The following is a 21,147-nucleotide window of genomic DNA, read 5'->3' as shown; positions in this document are numbered from 1 at the left end:
TGACAGCAGAGAGGAGAAAGAGCAAGGTAGGGAACGGGGAAACCCAGGGACAGGAAATGCTGCAAACAAGGAGAGTAGGTGGGAACTGACAAGACAGGGGGAAGGGTGTGGAATAGCGAAGGCAGGTTGCTAGCTCTCCCTTCTGCTCACGGCCTGATTCCTTTTTAGCCCCTTTTGGCTCCTGGAAGGCCAGAAGCACCCCAAACCAGCCTCCAGCTCCCAAACTCCAGCCTCTTCCTTTTCTCCTGTTTCCTCCAGACCCCAGCCTGCTTGGGGCCCCACTGGCCCCACTCATGGCCTCAGCAAGGCTGCCCTCTTGGCCTCCAACCTGCACTTGATCTGATTTGGCATGCATGTGAACATTGGCTGCTGTGCCCGATTCAGAAATTTTTAAGACAAGAAGAATTAATTAGCTCCATGGGCAACAGTCAGGAGTTCTCATACCTGGACCAGGGCTAAGACACACAGAGTTCCAAAGTTACCTTGCAGAATTCTGCCTGAGCATTTGCTGGAGCTGCTACCTCCTTGACCTGCCTTGCTGTATTCCCAGAGCAGGGCGCCAACCCACAACTTGCTTTGGGGAGGGAGGCGGCTATGTAGAACACCTATCCATAGAAGGGATCTATCAGTGTTGTTGTCCTCTCCCTGGCTTGGTCCCTCTGCAGAGGGTCACTGAGGTGGCGACAGGTGAAGGTGCCCTGTGCTGCCACCTGGTGTCTGATGCCCTCACGGCACTACTGGCAATGGCCCCAAAAGTTAGGCTAATTAGCTGGCCCAAGAGAAAGGCAATGGACGCCAGGCTGTGATGGGTGGAGACAAGGGGTGATGAGGGAGGCAAAGGCTGTTTGGAAAGAGGGAGAGGTCTGGGTGGGGCACAGGGAAAAGACAGAAGGAGACAAAGGGGTGGGAGGAGGAGGAAAGCGGGTGCTCTAGTGTTTAAGGGCAGCATTATGTTACGGAAGGGTGGTTCCTAGGAAACTGAATAATGCAGAGTCAGCCTGAGCCAGCCCTTGGACAAGCACCTGGAGCTGAGGGACACCTCTTGTGGTTGAACTCTCTCCCCATGCAAGATGGAGAGTGGTGGGCTTCTCGAAGCCTCTGAGTACGCCAAGCCAGGAGCTCGTGTGTACATTTCTGTGAACACAAATGTGGCTGCGTTAGAAAAGGCCACCCTGGCATGTCATTTTGTGAGCAGGATTCCTTGCACCATGCCCATTACCACCACAGTGAGAAGAGGCTAGGGTAGTGTCAAACCAAAGAGCTGCAGGTTGACCAGACCTAGGATCAAATCCCAACCCTGCCATTTCCTGGCTGTGTGACCTTGGGCAAGTCACTTAATCTCTCTGAATCCATAGCCTCGTGGAAAAATAAGGGCAACGGTGATATAGAGAAGAGGCATGAGAACTACACACATTTTGACAGGTTGTATTGAGAGCCTGCCACGTGCTGCCAGGCCACTGGGAAACCTACAAAACAAGGAAGATTCCCTTTAACTAACAAACTACCCTCACCATGAAAGAAAAACAGGAAAATAAAATCTTTAAGTAGTATCCTATACAAAGTAAACCATTCATTCCCTACGGCCAGACCACAGGGAACCTACAAAACAAAGGCTGAGATTACTACCACGCCTTTCACGCTGGATACCCATACCATCAAAGGAAAATAGGGAAACAAAGTCTTTAAACCAAAATTCATAGAAACTAAGAATGACATGTAAACTGAATTCCTGGAACACTTGTGGTCACTCTCTTATTCCCTGTCTTTGAGAGAAGACCACATCTCTGTTTGTGGAGCATTATTCTTTCTCTAATAAACTTTCCTTTCGTCTCTAACTCTGGTGCGTGCTTGAATTCTTTCCTGCACGCGGTCAAGGACCCTCTTTCTCAGTATAGGACTCGGCGGATTCGCTCCATCCTGCATCAATGGTACGTCCCTTGCTAGGGTGTTTTGAGGAGTAAGAGATTGCAGAGGAGCCTCAGATTTGTTTTTAGCACCAGCTTAGCTCACTCCTCTTCCCAGTTCCCCCACCCCCAGACAGACCTTTTCCTGGAGTCTTGGGGTAGAGGAATCAGAAGCAGCCAAGCTCAAGGAGGTGTGGGCTGCAGCTCTGGACACAATTTCCTTTGAACTCCCAAGGAGAAGGCTGAGAATATTAGTGCCAGGGAAATGTTCATACCTCCGAAAGTCCCCACATCCTTGAAGCTCCTGTCCAGTTCCAACTTGGTCCGTGGAGGCCCTAATCCAAGCAAGACCTGCTGCCCCCACAAGCCCCTCCCCACCCCAGCCTCAGACCTTTCTACTCTCCACCCCCATGGATCTGGGAGCAGAATCAAATAACCATCCAGACAAACATCATGTGGTTAGCATCATTGTTATTATTACTACTGTTAATAAGTTTCAGCAGCAGTCATTATTTCCATTTCAAAAACCCTTTTAATGGGACAGTTTCCATCATTGATAAAGATTTTACATTGTTGTGGGAGATGTGACAATTTCCTACCCCCAGATATCCATTTTGACTCCAGAAGGTCCTAGGCTGGGGAAGGGGAGCTACGCTAAAGGGGAAGGGGTGGCAGCCTACTTCTCTGACCTTATCTTGACCCAGAATCTTCCAGCCATTAGGGAAAAAAAAAAGGCCTCGGCACCCGCTCCCCAAATCTCCCACTCTCACTTGGGAATAGACAGCTATAGAATTTTACAAAAATATAAAAGCTTAATATGCAGGCCTAGGTGACAACTCTAGGAATTTTGTACAATTTTGCTTTATTAAAAAAAAAAAAAAAAAGGCAGCTCCTGCAAGCAGCCCTCTCTCTCCACCCAGGGAGGACAGAGGGAAAAAATTTTGACATTATTGCACACCCCAAGAGGATCAAAGCAGGTGTTTGTTTGCTTCAAGAATTGGTATCATTCTGTCCAAAAGAGCAATTAGAAAAGGTTTCACCAGCTTAGGAAACACGAGTTTGGAAAAAGCCTCCAGGTCCACTGCCCAGCAGTCTGGCACTCCACCGCTCACCAGCCCCCAGCTCCCAGCTTCAGACTCGGGCTGTGAGTGAGGGATGCCATCTGCTGTTGAGGTTTCAGTAATCCTGGGGCTTGAAGGTGCTGGACGTGTTCAAGGGAGTGGGGCTGGGGTGGATGCTGGGGGCGGCTGGCAGGTGACAGGCTGGTTGAGCCTGCAGTTTGCGCCTGCGGTTCCGCCTCTTGGCACCAGGGTTTCAGTCAAGAGAATGTTGACTGTGGTAGCACCAGAAAGAAGGTTCTGGGCCACACCGCAAGCCCCTCCCTCCTCTTCTTGCTCCCGCCCCTCCCTCCTGTGCTAGCTCCCACCGGGCAGGCAGCAGCAGGCCGTGTAAACACCTTGATGGTGCTCATTCATCACCCCTCAGGGAGCCATCGCCCCACTCGGTAGCTTGGCTCTAGACCCTAATAACTCCACTGGGAGGCCACCTCTGGACGCCTGGCTCTGGCCCCTTCAATCTGGGGGCAGGGCGGGGGAGGGAAGGGGAAGGGGAGGAAAGAAAGCAGTCCACTCTGTTTGTACAGTTTAATCCCATTGCCAGCCCCAGTGGTCAGTGCCCGCGGTGGCGATCAGCGGACCTCCACCCCAAAGCTGGGGGGCTGAAGCCCAGACCGCTCAGGTCACCTGGGCTGAAGCTTGGGAAAGGAAAACTCAGAAGCGCCGGCCCCCTCCCCCACCAATTCACAGATCAGATCTCAGCAGCTGAGGCCGCTTCCCCCAGCCTCAGTCAGCCCCATTAACCAAAACAGCTTCATTATGCCAATTTCCAGCTTTCAATGTGCGGCTGATAGCTGTCAGCAGAAATAAGAGTTAATCTGGAATTACATTCACAGAGCCGCCTGGCTCAGAGTAAGCGATAAAGCTTTGATAGAAGCAAGAGTAGATCCTGCCTGCCCAGCCTTCTGCCACACGGTCTTCCCCAACCCTCCTCCCTCACTCCTGGGAGGTGAGGCCGAAAGGCTGCAGCCCTTCAGGGAGAGGCATTTGGGTTTTCTCTCTCCCTCAGACACACGTGCATGTGTGTGCACACACACACACGCACACACATTCGCACACTCACACGCGCAGAGGCCGCTCTGACCCCTTCTCTCCCCAACACCCACTCATCTCCCGGAACCCTTCTCCGATGCCACCTGGAAATGCCTACCTGTCCCTTTTGCTTTTACTCTGGACCGTGATTACCTTTTTATTTTGGAAAATTACTTTATTATATAGATATAGATAGATATGTATGTATGTATATATAAAAAGGTTCCATTTCATTTGTAAAATCTTATTTTTTCTCTTTTTTCTTTTTTTTTTTTCCTACAGAAAATGATGACGAGGTTCAAGGAGAAAATAAGTTACATTACAGTTTCCAAAATGGTTCTCGCTCTCCGCCGAAGATGGGCCACCGTCAGGGCTGTAATGCACTCGCGGTCCCAGCTTGTGCTTTGCAAGAAGAGGGAATATAACTAGACTGGTTATTTTAGGTTAAAATAGCCAAGAGACAGACGCCTTCGCCTCAAAAATATTCTGAGACACATAACAGTAGAAGGAAACAAGTCTCTTCAGTCACAAAATGTCGTACATCCCGCATATACTAGATTCAATTAATTTAATAAAATAGAATATACATAGAGATTCTGCACAAACGTATTGCTTTCTCCCAACAGCTCCTGGTGTCGGGAACCTCAGCTACACTGGATCTGTCTCTTTCTGCCTGGAGCCAGGGTGGTCAGGGCTGCCGCTTCCAACTTTCCAGAAATTAATCCTGCTCGCCAGTGCCCAGTGCCACTGAGGCAGGGAGGAACCCCTCCTTGGTGTCCACGTGGAACTTTTTTCAGGAATATAGCCCAGGAGGAGGAGCTAGGATTTGGCACCCAGTGGAGAAAGGTGAGCGGGAGGGCGGGGCAGGACTCAGGGGTCCAGGTCTGCTGGGTCAGAGGATAAACCAGAGACACTCAGCATATCTTTCTTTTGTGGGGGCGAGGCAGCCATGCTGTCAGGGGGGCCTGAGGCCGAGAGATCCTTGGAGTCGCTGGACGGAGCCCTCCGTCGGAGGCAGACGCCAGGGCTGGGTGGGGGCCGAGCACCCTGGCTCTCTGGGGGGTCTATAGAGATACTGGGCGGACTGAGTTTTTTCTTGGGCCGGCTTCCTGGTCCCCCGAGAGGCTGTCCCCCAAGGCCAGAGGGGCCGGGGCCCAGGTGGGCCTGGGAGCCGCTGTCCAGGCAGCTGACAGCGATGGAGTGCCTCCTCTGTTCCTCCAGCCAGGACGCAGGCCGGCGCCGGCAGCTCTGGGCCTCCACACTGTAGCACTTCTTCAGGTCCCGCGGGGATGGGGGCTCCTCCTGGCTCCCAACCGGCAGGAGGTCTCCCGAAATCCAGCTCAGCTCCGTGTCCAGCTCTAAGCTGCTTCTGGTCTCTGGTGGGCCTTCGCCCCAGTTGGGTTCTGGGCCTGGGCAGGGGGCTGGCAGGGGTGTGTGCTTCGAGATCTTGCTCTGGCTGCGGGAATGCTGCTGCACCTGGGTGCTCAAGCGGCCCCAGAATGAGGAGGTCCGGGCCAGAGGTGGGGAGGGACCACTCACCTCTGACAGCAGGTCCTCCCTGCTGCCCAGGCCCTGAACATCCAGGGAATCAGTCCTTATTGCTGCCTGTATGGGGTGAGGGGAGAGCTCAGCCTGGGGGCTTCTTCTCCCCCATGAACTATCCCATCATTCAAGCCAGATACTCCCTCCACCCCCTCCAGGGAACTGCAGGACCACCCTAAGCAGGGGTACCAGAGTTTTCTCTTGTTGGGAGATGGGGGCCATATGCAGTCTGCCCTCTGTTGACCTCCATGCCCCCTCCCTTCCCCTTCTCTCCCCTCCCCTCCCATCCCCTCCCCTCTCCCAAGGCGGCAACCCCTAGCCCCTGGGACACAAGAAAGCACTGGGCCAGCTCTCCTCCCTAGCTGGCTCCTTCAGGCCTCCCAGCCTTTGCAAAGGCTATTTCTTTGGACTTAAATACCCTTCCCGAAGCACCACGCAATTCTATGGGCTCAGGTCCTCTGTGACGTAGTGCCTGACAATCTCTAGCCTCAAGGGAAATGGACCCCTTCCTCTTTGCTCCCTGCTGCACCAGGCACGTGAGCATGCCAGCAGTTGCAACCTGTCACTGCAACAATGTGATGGGGTGTATGTTTCCACTATTAGACCATGAGCTCCAGAGAGCAGGGACTGTCTCATTTGTCTGTGTCCCTGGGGCCTGGCCCACAGAGGCTGCTCAGTGAATATCTGCAGAACTGATGAGGACTGTGCCTGCTCCCCTAGATGGGTGGGATTGAGCAGAGTCTCCTGTGGCCATGCTCACAGGTAAGCGCACACAGAGCATGGACTTGTCACTGGGGGCAGACAAGCCTCGTCTGGCTCCATGAGCCACTGCTCTGTGCCCCTGGAGTATGGGCTCTGGGCCTGGCCAAAGATGGAGACACCTAAAATGTGTCTTATACCCTTTAGCTAAGTCTAGAAGTACAGAGCATAAGGAGGTCGCTCTGGGCCGGGGCCAGGGAATCAGAGACCTGGGCTCTACCTCCAGCTTGGCATGTGTCCCTGGGCAACCTTGTCCCCGTTCCGGTCTCCAGGGCTCCTCAGTGACACAAGGGAGGGGTGCAAACTCCAAGAGGGCACAGACTACTTCTGCTTTGCCTAGTATGGCGTCCCTGGTACTTAGTCTGGCACATCACTGGCACACAATAAATTTTGCTGGGAGAATGAAAGTGGCCTCCCTGGTCATCATCAACAGCGTAGGATTCCCAACAGAAAGGCCAGTCCCCACCTCCTCACACCTGCTCACCTGACGCCTAAGTGGCCTCTGAGCCAAAGGGGAACGGCCTGGTGGGGGCAGTTTGGGGATGGTGCCCCAGGTGGAAACACTGTGGGGCTGGAGCAGATGGGGTGCATCTTTGGGAAGCTGCAGGATATAGCTGGTGTCTGCTGGCTGGGAGTGAACAGACAAGATGGAGCCTGTGGGAGGAGGGGGATAGGGAGGAAGGTGACAGAGAGAAGCTGGAGGGTCAACCAGTCTGGTTCCCACCTGAATCCCCTCCCTTCCATCCTCCCTCCCCAGTCAGGGCCTCTACCCTTACCACGTAACCCTCACCCTGGATCAAAAGCCACTTCCCTCAGGCAGGGGCTGGGTGCCTCCTTCAGGCTGGGGGCTCCTCAGAGGTAGGAGAGACCCCTTTTGCTACCTCAGGTTCCCCCCAAGTCAGGACGGAGCTTAGGCAAGGATGAGGTTCCTGGTGTGAGCCAAGCCAGCCTGCCCCCAGCCCTGGTACCTGACTGAGCTTTGGGGAGCCCCCAGCCCCTGTGTCCCAGGGACCCCTCGGCAGTGCATCCATCTCGGCACATGTAGCTGTCATTGGGCAGAGAGTGTGTTCGGCTGACCCCAGACTTCCGCACCGACAGCAGGTTTGGTCCCAGCATGACAGGCACCTCCTCTGGATGAGGCTCCATCTGCAAAACAAACAGGGGAGGGAGGTGGGAAGAAAACAGGGCATCCAGATTGGGTAACTGAGGCATAGCTGGACAACAGAAAGCTTCCCCTCCCAAGGCCCTGACCCCCATCCCCTCCTCCGACAAGGTGGTGATGGGATGAGTGTGCTCAGGCAGAAGGGGCAGCAGACACATGGACGAGCCCTCCACACACAGGGAGGAAGGGGGTGGGAGGAGGTCCTGCCCCTAGAAAACCATCCGTACTGCAACACCTTGAAGCCTCCCAGTGGGATGGTGGAGGGGTGAGGAGGTGTCCAAAGGAGGGAGAGCAGCCCCCAGCCCCCAGCCCTGCAGGTGGTTCAAGAGCTCATTCTCAAGGCCCCACTGAGAGGGGCTGAAGCACCACAATGGAGGATTAAAAGCTAATAGCAGTCCCCAACTCCCCATGCTGAGGCTGTGAGGGGATTGGGTGAGGACTCTCCCAGTGAGCAGGAGACTTGGCAGCCCTGGACTACCTGTGGAGAAGAGACTGTTTCACCATCCAGTTCTTTAAGGCAGCCACAGTACCCAGCACTGGGCACGGGCTGGGTTAATATGGGTTACATGACAGATGAACACTAGGAGATGTCACAGCTGGCTCACTCACCTATCTCCCCTGCCCCCAACTTTTAATTACACAACAACTCTGGCAGGTAGGGGTCAGGGGGACAAGGCCTGGGTACTGTGGACTGAGGTCCTCCCTTAGTGGATAGATTAGGGATTAATAGGTTTTTTGAATCTATTTAGAAGAAAGGCAGTAATTAGACTTTGACCCCAGCCAGAGGAAGACAAGGTTTGCTCCCAAGAGATTTCTCCATCGCCCTGTCTGTTCCTGGTTCTCAGAGAGGCTGTAGGGTTTTTACCCCCACATGGGCCCAGCCAGTTAAGCAGCCGCACCAGGCCTAAGAACGGCTGTGTTGGAAGACAGTCTGTATCTTTTTCTTCCCCTCTCAGCCCAGGCTTCATTTTTGCACCCACCCTATGACCCCTAGGGACCCGCAGCCTGTGGTCAACACAGAGCCCTGCTGTGAGGAAAGGGGCCCTTGTCCCTTCTTAAGTCCCAAGAGGAGGGGAAAGGCAGGGAGGAGGGGGCTGCTCACAGTCAAAAGAGGCTGGGGGTCAGACAAGGGTGGAGAAACTATCAAAACACAAAGAAGCTCCCCAGGACGCAGGGACACACAGGGACAGTGACAGAGGAGACAGGGACAGCCCCCCAGGTGGAGAAGGGCATGGTGGTGGCAGCAGAGATGTGGCTCTCACCCACTACGTGGTGGCGGATGGCTCATGTTGGGGGGAGAGGTGGGAAGGAGGGATGCAGGGTGGGGGAGGGCTGGCTTGCACAGGGCTCCAAACTCGGAGACTGATTCTGCATCCAGGCAGGTCCTTTGGTCAGCTGCCTGATGCCACCACTTTTGGGACTGTCACTCTTGGGTGTCTGGATTAACCCTTTCACAACTGCAGGCCCCAGTATCATCTTATCTAATTTCTTTGTCCACAGTGGGGGACCTGAGAGTCCTAGCAAAACCTGGGGCACTAATTGCCTGCTGGTTATGCCTCTGCATGGGGGCCTGGTGGCAGTGGGAGGGCTGGGGAAGGATCTGGAGCCCTGCTGCCAGCCCAGCCCCTGGGGAGGCTAGGGGAGCAGTGAGGGGCTGTGCATATACATTGCTCTCCAGGGCACTAAGTAAGAGTGTGTGAGTGTCATCAGGCAAAGAGTCATCCGTCAGAGCTAGAGAGCAGGACGGTTCAGACACAATCTCTGACGTCAGAGACAGAGCCTCCATCTCAGCTAGAGGGATCTAGACAGGGAGAGAGATGATCAGGCATAAGAAACCAGGACAGCACACACACTCGCGTGTGCACGCACACACATGCAACACACGCACGTACACAAGCCCCTTCTCTCCCTTTTCCCAAGTGTAGGGAGAAAAGTCATCCCTTCTCTCTCCCCACCCTTTTCCCAAGTAAACCGAGTGCCTCCCTTCCCCCCATTTCAAACCCCCACTCTGATCAGAGAGGCTGCAGGCACCAAAGAGCCAGCGCAAACACTGACAAAGCAGGAGACACAGAAACATAGTCTAAAGATACCCCGGGAAACTTAACAGCCCCCTCCCACACCACCACCACCCAGGGAGGGAGCAGGATGGGGGAGGGTTTTTGACTCTCATAAAGATGATACCAGGAAAAAAAAAAAAAAAAAAATGAAGAAAGGCCAGCAAAGCACCTCTCTGCTCTCAGCACAGACAGAGCGGCGTGGGGGGTGCCGGGGACAAAGCCGCCAATCTGATGACTGTTTTCTGCCTATTCTCTCCGCTTCCAAAAGCCTGGCAGGATTTGGCCTGCCCCCAGATCCTGGCTTCTCCCCTCCTGGGCCCTCCTCCGCCTGCCAGCAGCGCACCCGCCCTCTCTAGCTTGGGTTCTGGGAGATGCTCTCCTCCTGCCAGCCTGAATTGGGCACACCTGGGTGGGCTGCCACACCATCTGGCTGGCTCACCCGAGATATGCAGGGGGGTGTTAATGCCTACAGGACTCTGGGGGAGAGTGGGGCCATCCCTCCCAGATGAGCTGGCTGCCCCGATCATTTCTCATCGCTTCGTCTTCTCTCCCAGCGCCTTTCGCCATGAGCATGCTTAAGGATGGGAGGCCTCAGGAAGGACTCACTCTCCCACTGATCACTCTAGGTCATGGCCAGGTTCAGTCCCTGGAGCCTGTCTGAGACTGAATCCCAACAGGTCAGGAACCGCAGCGGCAAGGTCCCTGGCCATGTGAGGCTCGCTGTCCGTTTCTTGGATCAGGTTACAGGTAGGTGTCTCGGGCACTGGGGACTTGCTTGCCCACCACTTCACCCAACAGGGCCTATGGAACTCTAGGCTTTTCTACCTCCAGCTGAAACCTGTCTCCTTGCCTACACCCCAGGTCTACTGTAGCCCCTGAGGGGGATGGTGGGGTACTCTGCCATGTGGAGGGGACCAAGGGCAGCCAGACAGGTTGCCAGGGGAGAAGAGGAGGACCCAGAAAGCAGAAGATCCACACTTAGATGGGACTGGGGGAGAAAAACATGTGGCATTGTGGGAAGGGACTGGGCTTGGGGAGGAAGTCAAGTCCTGTGTGACACCGAGGTCCTCAGAATCCACTCCCAACGGGAGCGTTCCATTCCCTCTCAGGACCAGGTCAGAATCCACTGGCTCCTCATAGTACTCATTGGATTCAGAAAAGAAGTAGACTGTGGCCTAAAACATGTCCCTCAATGGGTCACCTGGCCTCCTGCACTATCCCCAGAGGCCTTTCTCCCCTGGCTTTGGCATCTCACTTCCTCTACTCCCTAAGGTCCCACTGCCGACTGGTCACCTGCTCCATCTTCCTCTTTTCCTCCAAATTCTTTCCTACCAACGCTCTCTTCGACGCCCCCCTCCATCCATCCTCTCACTCAAAAGTGCAATGTCAGCATCCCTGCCATTCAACTATGTGTTCCAGAGGCTGCTATCAGCCTGAGGGACACCTGGCTGCCTCCTGCCAAGACCAAAGCTCAACTGAAGCCATGAGGCTGCTCTTTCTCCAGGTTCCCAGTGAGCAGGAAACACCCCACCTCCCCAGAAGCAGGCACAGCATGGCACAGCCCGGCACGGTCAGGGGAGGGGGCACAGCATGGGCACAGTAACCTGTGGGTCGGAGCCACCCGGGCTGCTGGCCGGACAGAAGGCAGAGGGCTGGCCCCCTGGGCCCGCCAGCTCGTCCATCAGCTTCAGCTCCCCCTCCAGGGAGCCCTGGATCAGCAGAGATATGGTGTCAAACAGCTGTCTGTCCTGGGAAGGACCAGCCCATAGGGGGAGCCGGAGAGTCAGGGGAATGGGGGTCAGAAGGGCAGTGATGGGAAGTGTTGTGGCAGGGGATTGACAAGAGACACAGAGGGAAAACGAGGAGGTCACACATGCACATACGCACACGCACATAGAGCAACAAAGAGAAGGAGGAAGAGGAGGGGTGGGGATGGTGGGGAAGAGGTAAGGATGTGAAGAGGAAGGAGATATTGGAGACGGAAGATAAGAGCCCACAGGGAAAGGGAGAAGGAGAGAGAAGATGGGGGCGGGGGGAGGGGAAGGATTGGGAGATGGAATCAGGTTGAGGGTGGGAAGGAAAGAGGTTTGGCAATCGGGCAAGGGTAAGAAAAAAACAGGAAGGAAACAGAAAACTTAGCCTTGAACCTAAGAGCCAGGAAGGGGAGGCCAGGCCAGGCCAGAGGCAAAGGGGATGGATGAGCCAGCACTGGTGGCTTGCTGGGGTGGCCCTGGGCAGTGAGTGTGGGCAGCCATCTCTGGGGACAGGTTAGAGACTGCTGGCCCCTCCACATCCAGGCAGGAGCAGCAGAAGGATCCAGACCCTTGGGTCTGCTGTGCGGCCCACCTTGCATACCACCCACCCACCGAGCTGCTGGCCCTACACCCACCCATCTCCATCCCCACACGCCTCTCTGCAGGGGTGGGTGTGTGCTCACCGTGGGGTGCTCCAGGGAGAAGTGGGAGGCTGCTCCGGCATGAGCCACGGCAAGCGGAGCCCCAGGCTTGGGGCTGTCAGGGCTATCGGGGCCCTCGACCCCAGGCCAGAGGAAGGGGCTGCCCAGTGGTGAGCGAGGCTGCGGGCTGAGCGTCTTCATCTCCAGCTCCAGCTCAGCCTCCAGTTCGGCCTCCTCCTTGGCCTCCTTGTTGCTCTCTTCCAGGTGCTTCATCAGCACGGCGATCACCACATTGACCAGCACAAACTGGGCCGTCAGCACAAAGGACACGAAGTAGATGGGGGAGATGACCGTGTTGTAGCAGGTGGACTCCTGGTCGCAGTCCCGGAGGGTGTCCTGGGAAAGGCGAGTTAGACAGGTGAGGCTGGGAGAACAGTGGATGGAACTGTCACGGGAAATCAGGTCACTGGTGTCACAGAGCACTGAAGGAGGAGAGGGAAGGGCAGGAGGAGGGAGCTACAGTGTCCTGGGAGCAGAAGAGCATTAGACACTGGCCTGGGAAGTGTGAGTCAGAGCATGTCCCAAGGAGAAGGAGTTCCAGAGTGTTCCGGCACAGGAGATAGAAGGGCCCATGCTTTCATTCACATCTTGCCAAGGAATCTTGGCTCAAGAAGTAGGCCTGTTTCTTTAGGGTCTGAGCCAGCCCTGGGGGGACTCCACCGCAGGGGGCTCTCACCTTCATAATACCATTCCAGTTGTCACCTGTGGAGACTCGGAAGAGGGTCAGGAAGGCCATGCCAAAGTTCCGGAAGGTGGCATGTCGGCCCAGGCCCTCGCAGGGGTGCGTCTCGTCACACTCTGGAGGGCGGAAGGGAAGAGAGGCCCGAGTTAGTTCCGGAGGCCTTGGGTCCCCAGCCCTGGCTCCTCTACCATCCCCACCCCAACTCACCCAGGTCTCCAAAGAGCTCCACGCCCAGAGCTGCAAAGATGAAAAACAACAACATGAAGAGAAGTCCCAGGTTCCCCACCTGGAAAAGAGGAGAAAGAATGGAAAAGGTGCTGCCGGGTCTCCTGGCCAGCTTCCCTGAGCCACCCCCGCCACGCCCCTTTGGAGAGCACCCCCTCCTCCCCAAGAGGACCCCTCCCACCTACCCCCACCTCCCAGCTACCTGGGGCAGGGCCTGCATCACTGTGTCCAGCAGCGCCCGCATGCCCACAGCCATCTTCAGCAGCTTTAGCACTGCAGAAAGGACAAAGTCGTGAGCTGGCCCCTCTGGGTCCCAGGTCACACAATTGGTAGAGCCAGGGCCAGGGTCAAGGCTGGAGTGGGTAGGATGGCCGGCCCTGGCCAGCCAGGCTGCCATGGCTCCACCGCCACCCTTGGCCTAGCCCCAGCCTTCCCCTTTGGCGGAGGTATGAGAAAGACCCACAGGAACCCACACCCACCCAGTCCCTGGCCAGCCACAGAGCTGAGCCCTGCTATGTCTCCCAGGGCCAGTCACCCTGGAAGGGTGGGTGTGGTGGGCAGGTGGCTGGGCACTGACCTCGGGCAATGCGCAGCACCCTCATGATACGGATGATGGTGGGGTTGATGGGCAGTGAGGCATTGACCTCTATCTCCTCCAGCGTGATACCCATGATGGATAGCAGCACAATGGCCAGGTCCAGCTGGTTCCACCTGGAAAGCCCGGGACACAGTTCTCTGAGTGGGGGTTGGGGCCCTACGAAGGAGGGAGCGGTCGTGGCTATAGAGAGAAGGATGGAGGTCAGCAGGTCCAGCCTCTCCATCCTACAGAGAAGGCATGGCTGGTCTACGGTCACCTAGCCAGATGGTGGCATAGGCAGGGCTACGACTTTAGCTTGAGGGCCTCTGCTTTTTATTTTTATTCATTTGCTTTTTTAGTTAGCACTTATGTGGCATTTGCTATGTGCCAAGCACTGTTTTAAAGGCTTTAGAAATAGAAACTCTTCACAACTCTGTGATGTGGAGACCATTGCTATTTCCCATTTTATAGATGAGGAAACTGAGGCACGGAGAGATTAAATAACTTACCCAAGGTCACCAGTTTCTAAGTGGTAGAGCCGGGATTCAAATCTGGTCCAGGCAAGTCTGGCTCCAGGCTCTGTGCTCTTAAGCCTGTCTAGGCCACATTGATTTCCAGCTGCCAGTGTCCCCCAGGCCCTGTCCTGTCAAGTTCCACCCCCTTCTCTTCCATCTCCCGGGCCATGGAAGCACCCCCATCCCTTCCCGCCATTAGCCCTGAGTGGATCCTAGAGTGGAGGCCTGGAGTGGGTAGGATGGCCGGCCCTGGCCAGCCAGGCTGCCATGGCTCCACCGCCACCCTTGGCCTAGCCCCAGCCTTCCCCTTTGGCGGAGGTATGAGAAAGACCCACAGGAACCCACACCCACCCAGTCCCTGGCCAGCCACAGAGCTGAGCCCTGCTATGTCTCCCAGGGCCAGTCACCCTGGAAGGGTGGGTGTGGTGGGCAGGTGGCTGGGCACTGACCTCGGGCAATGCGCAGCACCCTCATGATACGGATGATGGTGGGGTTGATGGGCAGTGAGGCATTGACCTCTATCTCCTCCAGCGTGATACCCATGATGGATAGCAGCACAATGGCCAGGTCCAGCTGGTTCCACCTGGAAAGCCCGGGACACAGTTCTCTGAGTGGGGGTTGGGGCCCTACGAAGGAGGGAGCGGTTGTGGCTATAGAGAGAAGGATGGAGGTCAGCAGGTCCAGCCTCTCCATCCTACAGAGAAGGCATGGCTGGTCTACGGTCACCTAGCCAGATGGTGGCATAGGCAGGGCTATGACTTTAGCTTGAGGGTCTCTGCTTTTTATTTTTATTCATTTGCTATGGCATTTGCTATGTGCCAAGCACTGTTTTAAAGGCTTTAGAAATAGAAACTCTTCACAACTCTGTGATGTGGAGACCATTGCTATTTCCCATTTTATAGATGAGGAAACTGAGGCACGGAGAGATTAAATAACTTACCCAAGGTCACCAGTTTCTAAGTGGTAGAGCCGGGATTCAAATCTGGTCCAGGCAAGTCTGGCTCCAGGCTCTGTGCTCTTAAGCCTGTCTAGGCCACATTGATTTCCAGCTGCCAGTGTCCCCCAGGCCCTGTCCTGTCAAGTTCCACCCCCTTCTCTTCCATCTCCCGGGCCATGGAAGCACCCCCATCCCTTCCCGCCATTAGCCCTGAGTGGATCCTAGAGTGGAGGCCGAACCTCGGGAATCAAGAAAGGTCTTCAGGTACTAAATCCTCCCCAGTATTCCCCCATTCCCACCACACCCCGGAGACACACCCTTCCCCTACTCTCACGCACCCCTCCCCTCTGTTACCCATCCCTCTCCCCTCTCTGTTACCTGTCCTGGAAGAAACGACGGAAGCCAAAAGCCACGAGTTTGAAAACTGACTCTAAGACGAAGATGACGGTGAAGATGTAGTTGCAGATCTTCAGAGCCTCGTCCAGGATCTGGCAGGGATGGGGCACGATGCAGGGTCCCTGAGGCCCAGGGACAATGCCTCCCCCTCCCCCTATACCTCCAAGATCTTGGAGACAAGGTGAGTCTAAAGGGAACTTTCTTCTCTGTTCTGGCCATGATGGCTGACCAATGGCTACAGAACAGAGTAGCGTCCTCGTTCATATGCATGATCCAGACTTTGAGCTAAAGGCTTTCTCTCCTTGAGGGATTGTGAGGAGACTACCTGAAAATGTGCTAGAAGGCACCAGAATGCGAGAGCTGGAAGGGGCCTCGTGCATTACCAATTCCATGTCCCTATTTTAGAGATGGGGAAACTGAGGCCTAGAGGGCAGCCAATGGAGGCCGACTTGAGAAGTGGCAAGATCATTGGTGAGTTTTGGAGCTGGACATTCACTAGAATCTAAACTCCAGAAGGGCAGGCACTGGTCTGCTTTCTTTACCCTCAAATGTCCAGCACTCAGCACAGAGCAGGCACTCAAATATGTGCTGGATGAAGAAACCAGGTCCTCCACTTCCCAGCTGTGTGACCTTGGTCCAGTCAACTAGCCTCTCTGAGCCTCAGTGTCCTCATCCATAAAACCAAGAGGAGACCCACCTCCAAGTGCTGCTGTAAGCGGGTACAAGAGGAACCCCTGCAGAGTACCCAGCTCAGGCTGGGTTAGCCTCACCCCTGCAGTCCCAGATGGCCAGTCGCTCCTACCTGGGGCTGCTGATAGTGCTCCATGGCCATGGTGACCACGTTCAACCCAATGACACCCGTGATGAAGAGATCCAGGTAGTGACTGGTGCACAAGTGGTGGACAAGGAGCCGGAAGCGGGAGTAGTCCGAGTAGTAAGGTTTGCACTGGGCTTCTGGTGGGGCAGGGAGGAGAGGACAGCAGCCATTGGGCCTTGCCCCCTGTGCCCCCTCCACCCATAAGTCCTCACAGCCACCAGCCTCTACCCACCCAAGCTGAAACATTCCAGTGTCACCAGCCCCCTCGCCCTCCACGTACTTCCTTTTTTGGGGGGAGGGGGAGCTCTCTTGGTTAGGCCCCTCCAAAGCATCTGTTCTACTGGCTATAGTTGGGTGCAGAAGGGGCCAGGACATGCAGAGCTCCCCACCCACATTAGATACCAGGTGAGCCCCCACCCCGAGGCAGCCTCCAAAATCCATCAGCCCCTCATAATGCCCTCGACTTGGTGTTCCACAGCGAGGCCAGATCAATAAGATGAAAAACAACCGGTCTTATCAAGCTCAGAGGAAGCTCCATCAACAGAGAGGCGAGGGCTCTTGCTCCTTCACCAAGCTCAGCTCTCGAGGGGAGCAGAGGTTACACAGAGCTGAGATTTGGACGATAACACCGGAGATTGGAAATTGGACATCTTCTTGGCTGGCTGCACTGACCAACCCCCCAGAGGGCCTCTGGAGGGGCAGGGCCTGGGCCTCCTGCTCCCTCACATGGGGGAGGACAGAGGGGAGGCCACAGGGCTCTGCTCTCAGACTCATCTGGGAGGGCCACACTTGAAGGGCTCACCCTGTTTCTAATGAGGCAGTACCCAGCCTGCTCCTGGGTGTCAGGGCAGCATTAGACTGCAGGCTGGGCTGGAAGCACTGTCTGAGATCTGTCAGAGGCATAATATTTCTCTTATAATTAGTGAACCACTTAGTTATAAAAATCATGGTGCCAGAATGTTGGCCTGCTAAGCAGGCAGAATGAATCTGGGGGCAGGAGATTGCAGAGGGCCCCTCCTCCAGGCACCAAGGAAAGGCCAGGCCAAATTGGGGATACATGTCATCTGGGGGTGGTTGACAGATTGGTCTCCCAGGCAGCCACAGAGAAAAAGGAGGCTCCCCACAGGAGACTTGGGGAAGCCTCAGGTCCCAGACAGCCCTTCCCCTTCAGGAAGTCTAGGGCGAAAGCCAGCTAGCAAAGGCTGCAGCCTCTGAGGCCTGTGCCAGGGTGACTGGCTCAGGGGCGGCAGGAAGCTTTGGGCCCAGGCCAGCTCAGATATAATTATCCTTTCCCATGCAGAGGACTATTTAACAAAGGTAAACTGAGGCAGGAGCGACCTGGGTGGACTCCCACCAAAGGCCGAAGGAAGAAGAGTGCCCACGAACTGCACGTACAACCTTGCCCAGATGCCACTCTCCAGCTTTGGCCTTGAGGTGTGGATAACCAAGAGGCAGCGGGTCCAGAATGTTCTGGTGCACCACATAGTGCTAGGCCAGCCTTTTGTTTTCAGACATGGGCCAGCTAACTGGCTTTGTTTGCACAGGCACCCGCCTGACTCCCAGGAGGGTGGGCGTGGAGAGGCCAGGGACAGGGGTCAACGGGAGGCCTCGGGTCATCCACAGGGCCATGGCGGAGGGCGGACAAAGCAAGCTGGCCTCTTCCTTCCTTCCGTACCCACAAGAACCAGAGGGCGCTAGTCGCCCTGTGTTGCCTTAGCAGCTGGAACTCTTTCTCTGCATTAATCTCCATAAGTGCCGAGAGCACCAGATCCCATTATGCTAAAATATGAATGGAGAATTAACTAAAATGTTTGAATACAATTAGGTTAGAAAAAGCGGCTCCTTATTAGCCCCATTATTAGCTGAGATAATACAGAGGAGAGGCTGGGAGAGCCACCCTCTCCTCTCTCACCCCGGCTGACTGTATAGGCAGCCCCAGGCCCAATTAAGCCTCCACTACCACCTCTGCCTTCTGGCCAGGGAAAGTGCTCCACGCGGCCCAGAGAGAAAGTGAAGGCAGGACTACTGAGGCAGGGCATCTGTTCATAGCGACAAGTCCGGTCCCAGGCCCCTGAGGTCTGCACAAATATCCCTCCACCCCGGCCCCCACCCTAGACCAGCAGGTGCCGAGGTTGCTGGAAATCTATTAGAGCACAGGTCCAAAGAGTGCCAGGGCCAATCTGATCAGCATCTCCTGGGCCAACCCCTTTATTTTACAGAGAGGATGAGGCTAGCAAAAAGCAAGTCGTTCATATAGTGCGAGACAGTGACCCAGCCAGAACCCAAACTCTCAGGAGTCCTTCTCCAGCCCCCAGGTGGGCTTACACACAAGGCCTTGGGGCTTTGGCCCAGAGAGTGCCCTCAAAATTTGCCCAAAGGCCCTTGCTGTTGGGCTCTGGGTGATGCTGCCCCTTGCCGCTTCCCAGACCTGGTTTTATAGGCAGCACCTAAGATCAGAGAAAAACTAGAGACCCACTCCCCGCAGAAGAGAGGAGCCTTGTGTGATCTGCCGCTCCAAGAACTCCAGCTGTTGCCCAGGAGGGGCCTGGACCAGCGGTCACTGCGTGTTGGCAGCCCTGGCCCATCTCCCTGCTTCCCACCAGAATGAGCTACCTTAGGCAGAGAAAATACCAGAGTCAGACAGCGGGGAGAAGGGCACCCCAGGACTGCCCAGCCCCAGTCAGGGGCAGGAGCAGAGGAGAGGTGCAGGAAGGGTGTGAGGCTGTGAGTAAGGGCAGCAGGCACAGTGAGTTAGTTAGTAGGGGTCACCGAGAGCCCGAGGCACAGCCAGGGCAGAGGGTTCGCAAAGGAGACTAGCAGGGAGTAGGCAGGAGGGAGGGGCACAGGCCCCTATAGTGGAGGCCACATAAGTCATCTGAGATAGCCAGGCCTGATCCCTGGGTCCCAATGGAAGGAGAGAGGGCGAGTAGAGGTAGGTGCCACAGGTGACCATGGGAATGGAGGTGGTGCCAGAGGCCAAGTGGTCACTTGGGATTGACCTGATCTCCTGGGCGGGACCCAGGTGTCTGGTCAGGCCCAATCCCCTGATAACCAAAGCCTTTTCCCTTCTTTCTATCCCCGGTCTGGCCACGCCCCTCCAGCTGGGCACAGTACTGGGTGGGTGTGGTACTAGCAGGGAGGTGTGATGCATGTTTGATTCCTGTAGCCCCAGACTAGGGAGTGTGACTTCATCCCCCTGACACTGTTGGGTAAGCCAGTGTACCAGCATCACCAGCCCTGGGAGCTGATTGAAAATACAAGTGCTTACCCCCTACCCTAGAGCACGCCGTAAGTATTTCTAGGTGGGCTTGGGCATCTGTGTTTTCATATGGTCTCTGAGTAATTCTTATGCACACTGAGGTGTGGAAAGCTCTGGTGTAGAGCACGTAGAACACCAGGTCAGGGGAGGAGGGATATAAGATGATCTGAGCCCCTCTTCGGGTTCTGAGTGCTCGTTATCAGCTGGAAAGGTAAGGCACGCTATTGTAATCGGTGTACATACTTGCACGTGCCAACAGGAGCCTGGCAGAATGTCCCCAGAATGGGAGTGCAGTGTAAGAGTAACGAGAGGGTTTCGCATTGAGTGGGTGTGTGAAGAGGAGTTCTTGGGGTCCATGAAAGTCTGCATGTGTTGGTTCTCGGTAGAGAAACTTCTGTGGGCCAGCCCTATGCTAGGATTATGTTTTGGGGTGAGTGTGTATGTGTAGACACTTCAGTCTACAGACCAGCTGAACCCACAGGGAAAAGCTGAAGGCCACTTCCTCCCACCTTCTCCTCAACCCCAGCACATCAGGAGTTTATAATACGGCCTGACGAAAAGACATGGGAGCCAGGCAATCCGATACAAACTATCTGGAGATGACTGAGCCCCCAGAGAGACGGTCTCTCAATGCCAAACACCAGAGCTCAGCACCACGGGGACAGCAGACATCAATCCACTTAGGGCCTCAGGGATGACCTCCAAAATGGTGGCTCAGCGGGGCTCCTGAGCCCCCACAGATCAGACAGCCCAACACCCAGAGGGCAGCATCTGCCAGAGGCTGGCTTCTGGGGATTGCAGAGTAGCGGAGAAAGGTAGAGCACAGTGGTCCCCAGCCTGAAGTCCCAAGCCCTCGGCAGCCTGAGAAGGCAGCCACATGGGAGTCCTTACGTTCTTTTCAATATTTCTAAAAGCTTAAAAGAAAGCATACATATGTCTATGCTAAGACCCCACAGACAAATTTAACGGCAATAGTCTTTTTTTTGTCATCCTTCAGTGTGAAACCTTCTGCAGCTCAGAAACTCTGATTAGCAATTACGTGTGCCTTTGATTAGTAAAAATAGTGAAACAAACTCATTACTGAAGCGCTCTTAACTTCAAAGACAGTCTTTTAAAATGTGGGGTTTGCTAGAGATGGTAAGGGGGGCCCTTGGGGATGAACAGGTTGGGAACCACTGCGTGGCGACATCAGAGCACCCTCTGATGTCCCACAGCCCTGTCCCAGATTCTCAGAACCTCCTTCTGGGGGCCATGTTGGGAGGGGCAGGGGCTGAAGGACCAGGGGAGGACAGGACCAGGAGGGCCTTCCCAGAGACATGGCTCTCGAAGAGAAGGAACCAACTCACTCCCAAATCTTCAGTTTTATGGAGAAGCTTATGGCTAACTCAGGCCTTTGATTCCCAATTTCTGCAGTTTGTAGCAATGACGCGGCCACTGAGATTACTTGACTATTAATGAGTCTGTTCAATTATTCATCGTTACATTTTTAAAACAAATCCTTCCCTTCTCTGCTCCTCTCATCCTGCTCACTTGGATCAAAGTCTCCCTTTCAGACAAAAGGAGACAGGAGAGATTTGCAGCTCTAATAATCGAACGGTGTGACCTAGGAAGAGGAGCGGGAATGGGAAGAGGCCCGGGGGGCTGGGGAGCTCGGATCTTGGAAGCCTTAGAAGAGAAGGTGGGTCCTTCAAGAGGTGTCCGAGGGAGGGGAAT

General features: G+C 55.2%; 1 protein-coding gene and 1 long non-coding RNA gene across 14 annotated transcripts in view; one reads left to right on the top strand and one right to left on the bottom strand.

The window, feature by feature from the left end:
• The window catches only part of LOC107196604, a 4,935-nt gene extending 292 nt beyond the window's left edge, over positions 1-4,643 (top strand). Inside the window, exon 2 of the long non-coding RNA XR_001518065.1 lies at positions 4,334-4,643. This is a non-coding gene — a long non-coding RNA (uncharacterized LOC107196604). The remainder of the gene's footprint in view (positions 1-4,333) is intronic.
• Positions 4,384-21,147, bottom strand: part of CACNA1G (calcium voltage-gated channel subunit alpha1 G) — a 63,244-nt gene continuing 46,480 nt past the window's right edge. For 3 of the 13 annotated variants that reach the window (XM_025041677.1, XM_025041680.1, XM_025041681.1), the window contains 11 exons: positions 16,161-16,312; positions 15,341-15,450; positions 14,475-14,608; positions 13,136-13,206; positions 12,916-12,994; positions 12,703-12,824; positions 12,009-12,362; positions 11,176-11,319; positions 7,321-7,498; positions 6,837-7,006; positions 4,386-5,656 (listed from right to left, as the gene is read on the bottom strand). In XM_025041677.1, coding sequence (XP_024897445.1) covers positions 4,922-5,656; positions 6,837-7,006; positions 7,321-7,498; positions 11,176-11,319; positions 12,009-12,362; positions 12,703-12,824; positions 12,916-12,994; positions 13,136-13,206; positions 14,475-14,608; positions 15,341-15,450; positions 16,161-16,312 — 2,249 coding nt within the window. In that variant the 3' untranslated portion in view covers positions 4,386-4,921. Of the gene's footprint in view, positions 5,657-6,836; positions 7,007-7,320; positions 7,499-9,180; positions 9,316-11,175; positions 11,320-12,008; positions 12,363-12,702; positions 12,825-12,915; positions 12,995-13,135; positions 13,207-14,474; positions 14,609-15,340; positions 15,451-16,160; positions 16,313-21,147 lie in introns of those variants that run through there. The other 10 variants (XM_015599314.2, XM_006924821.2, XM_015599315.2 and 7 more) reach the window with 6 other exon arrangements.

Source organism: Pteropus alecto, unplaced genomic scaffold (assembly GCF_000325575.1).
Source record: "Pteropus alecto unplaced genomic scaffold, ASM32557v1 scaffold98, whole genome shotgun sequence".
Classification (NCBI taxonomy): Eukaryota; Metazoa; Chordata; class Mammalia; order Chiroptera; family Pteropodidae; genus Pteropus; species Pteropus alecto.
The sequence above is the reverse complement of the archived record's forward strand: the minus strand, read 5'-3'. Positions and strand labels throughout refer to the sequence as shown.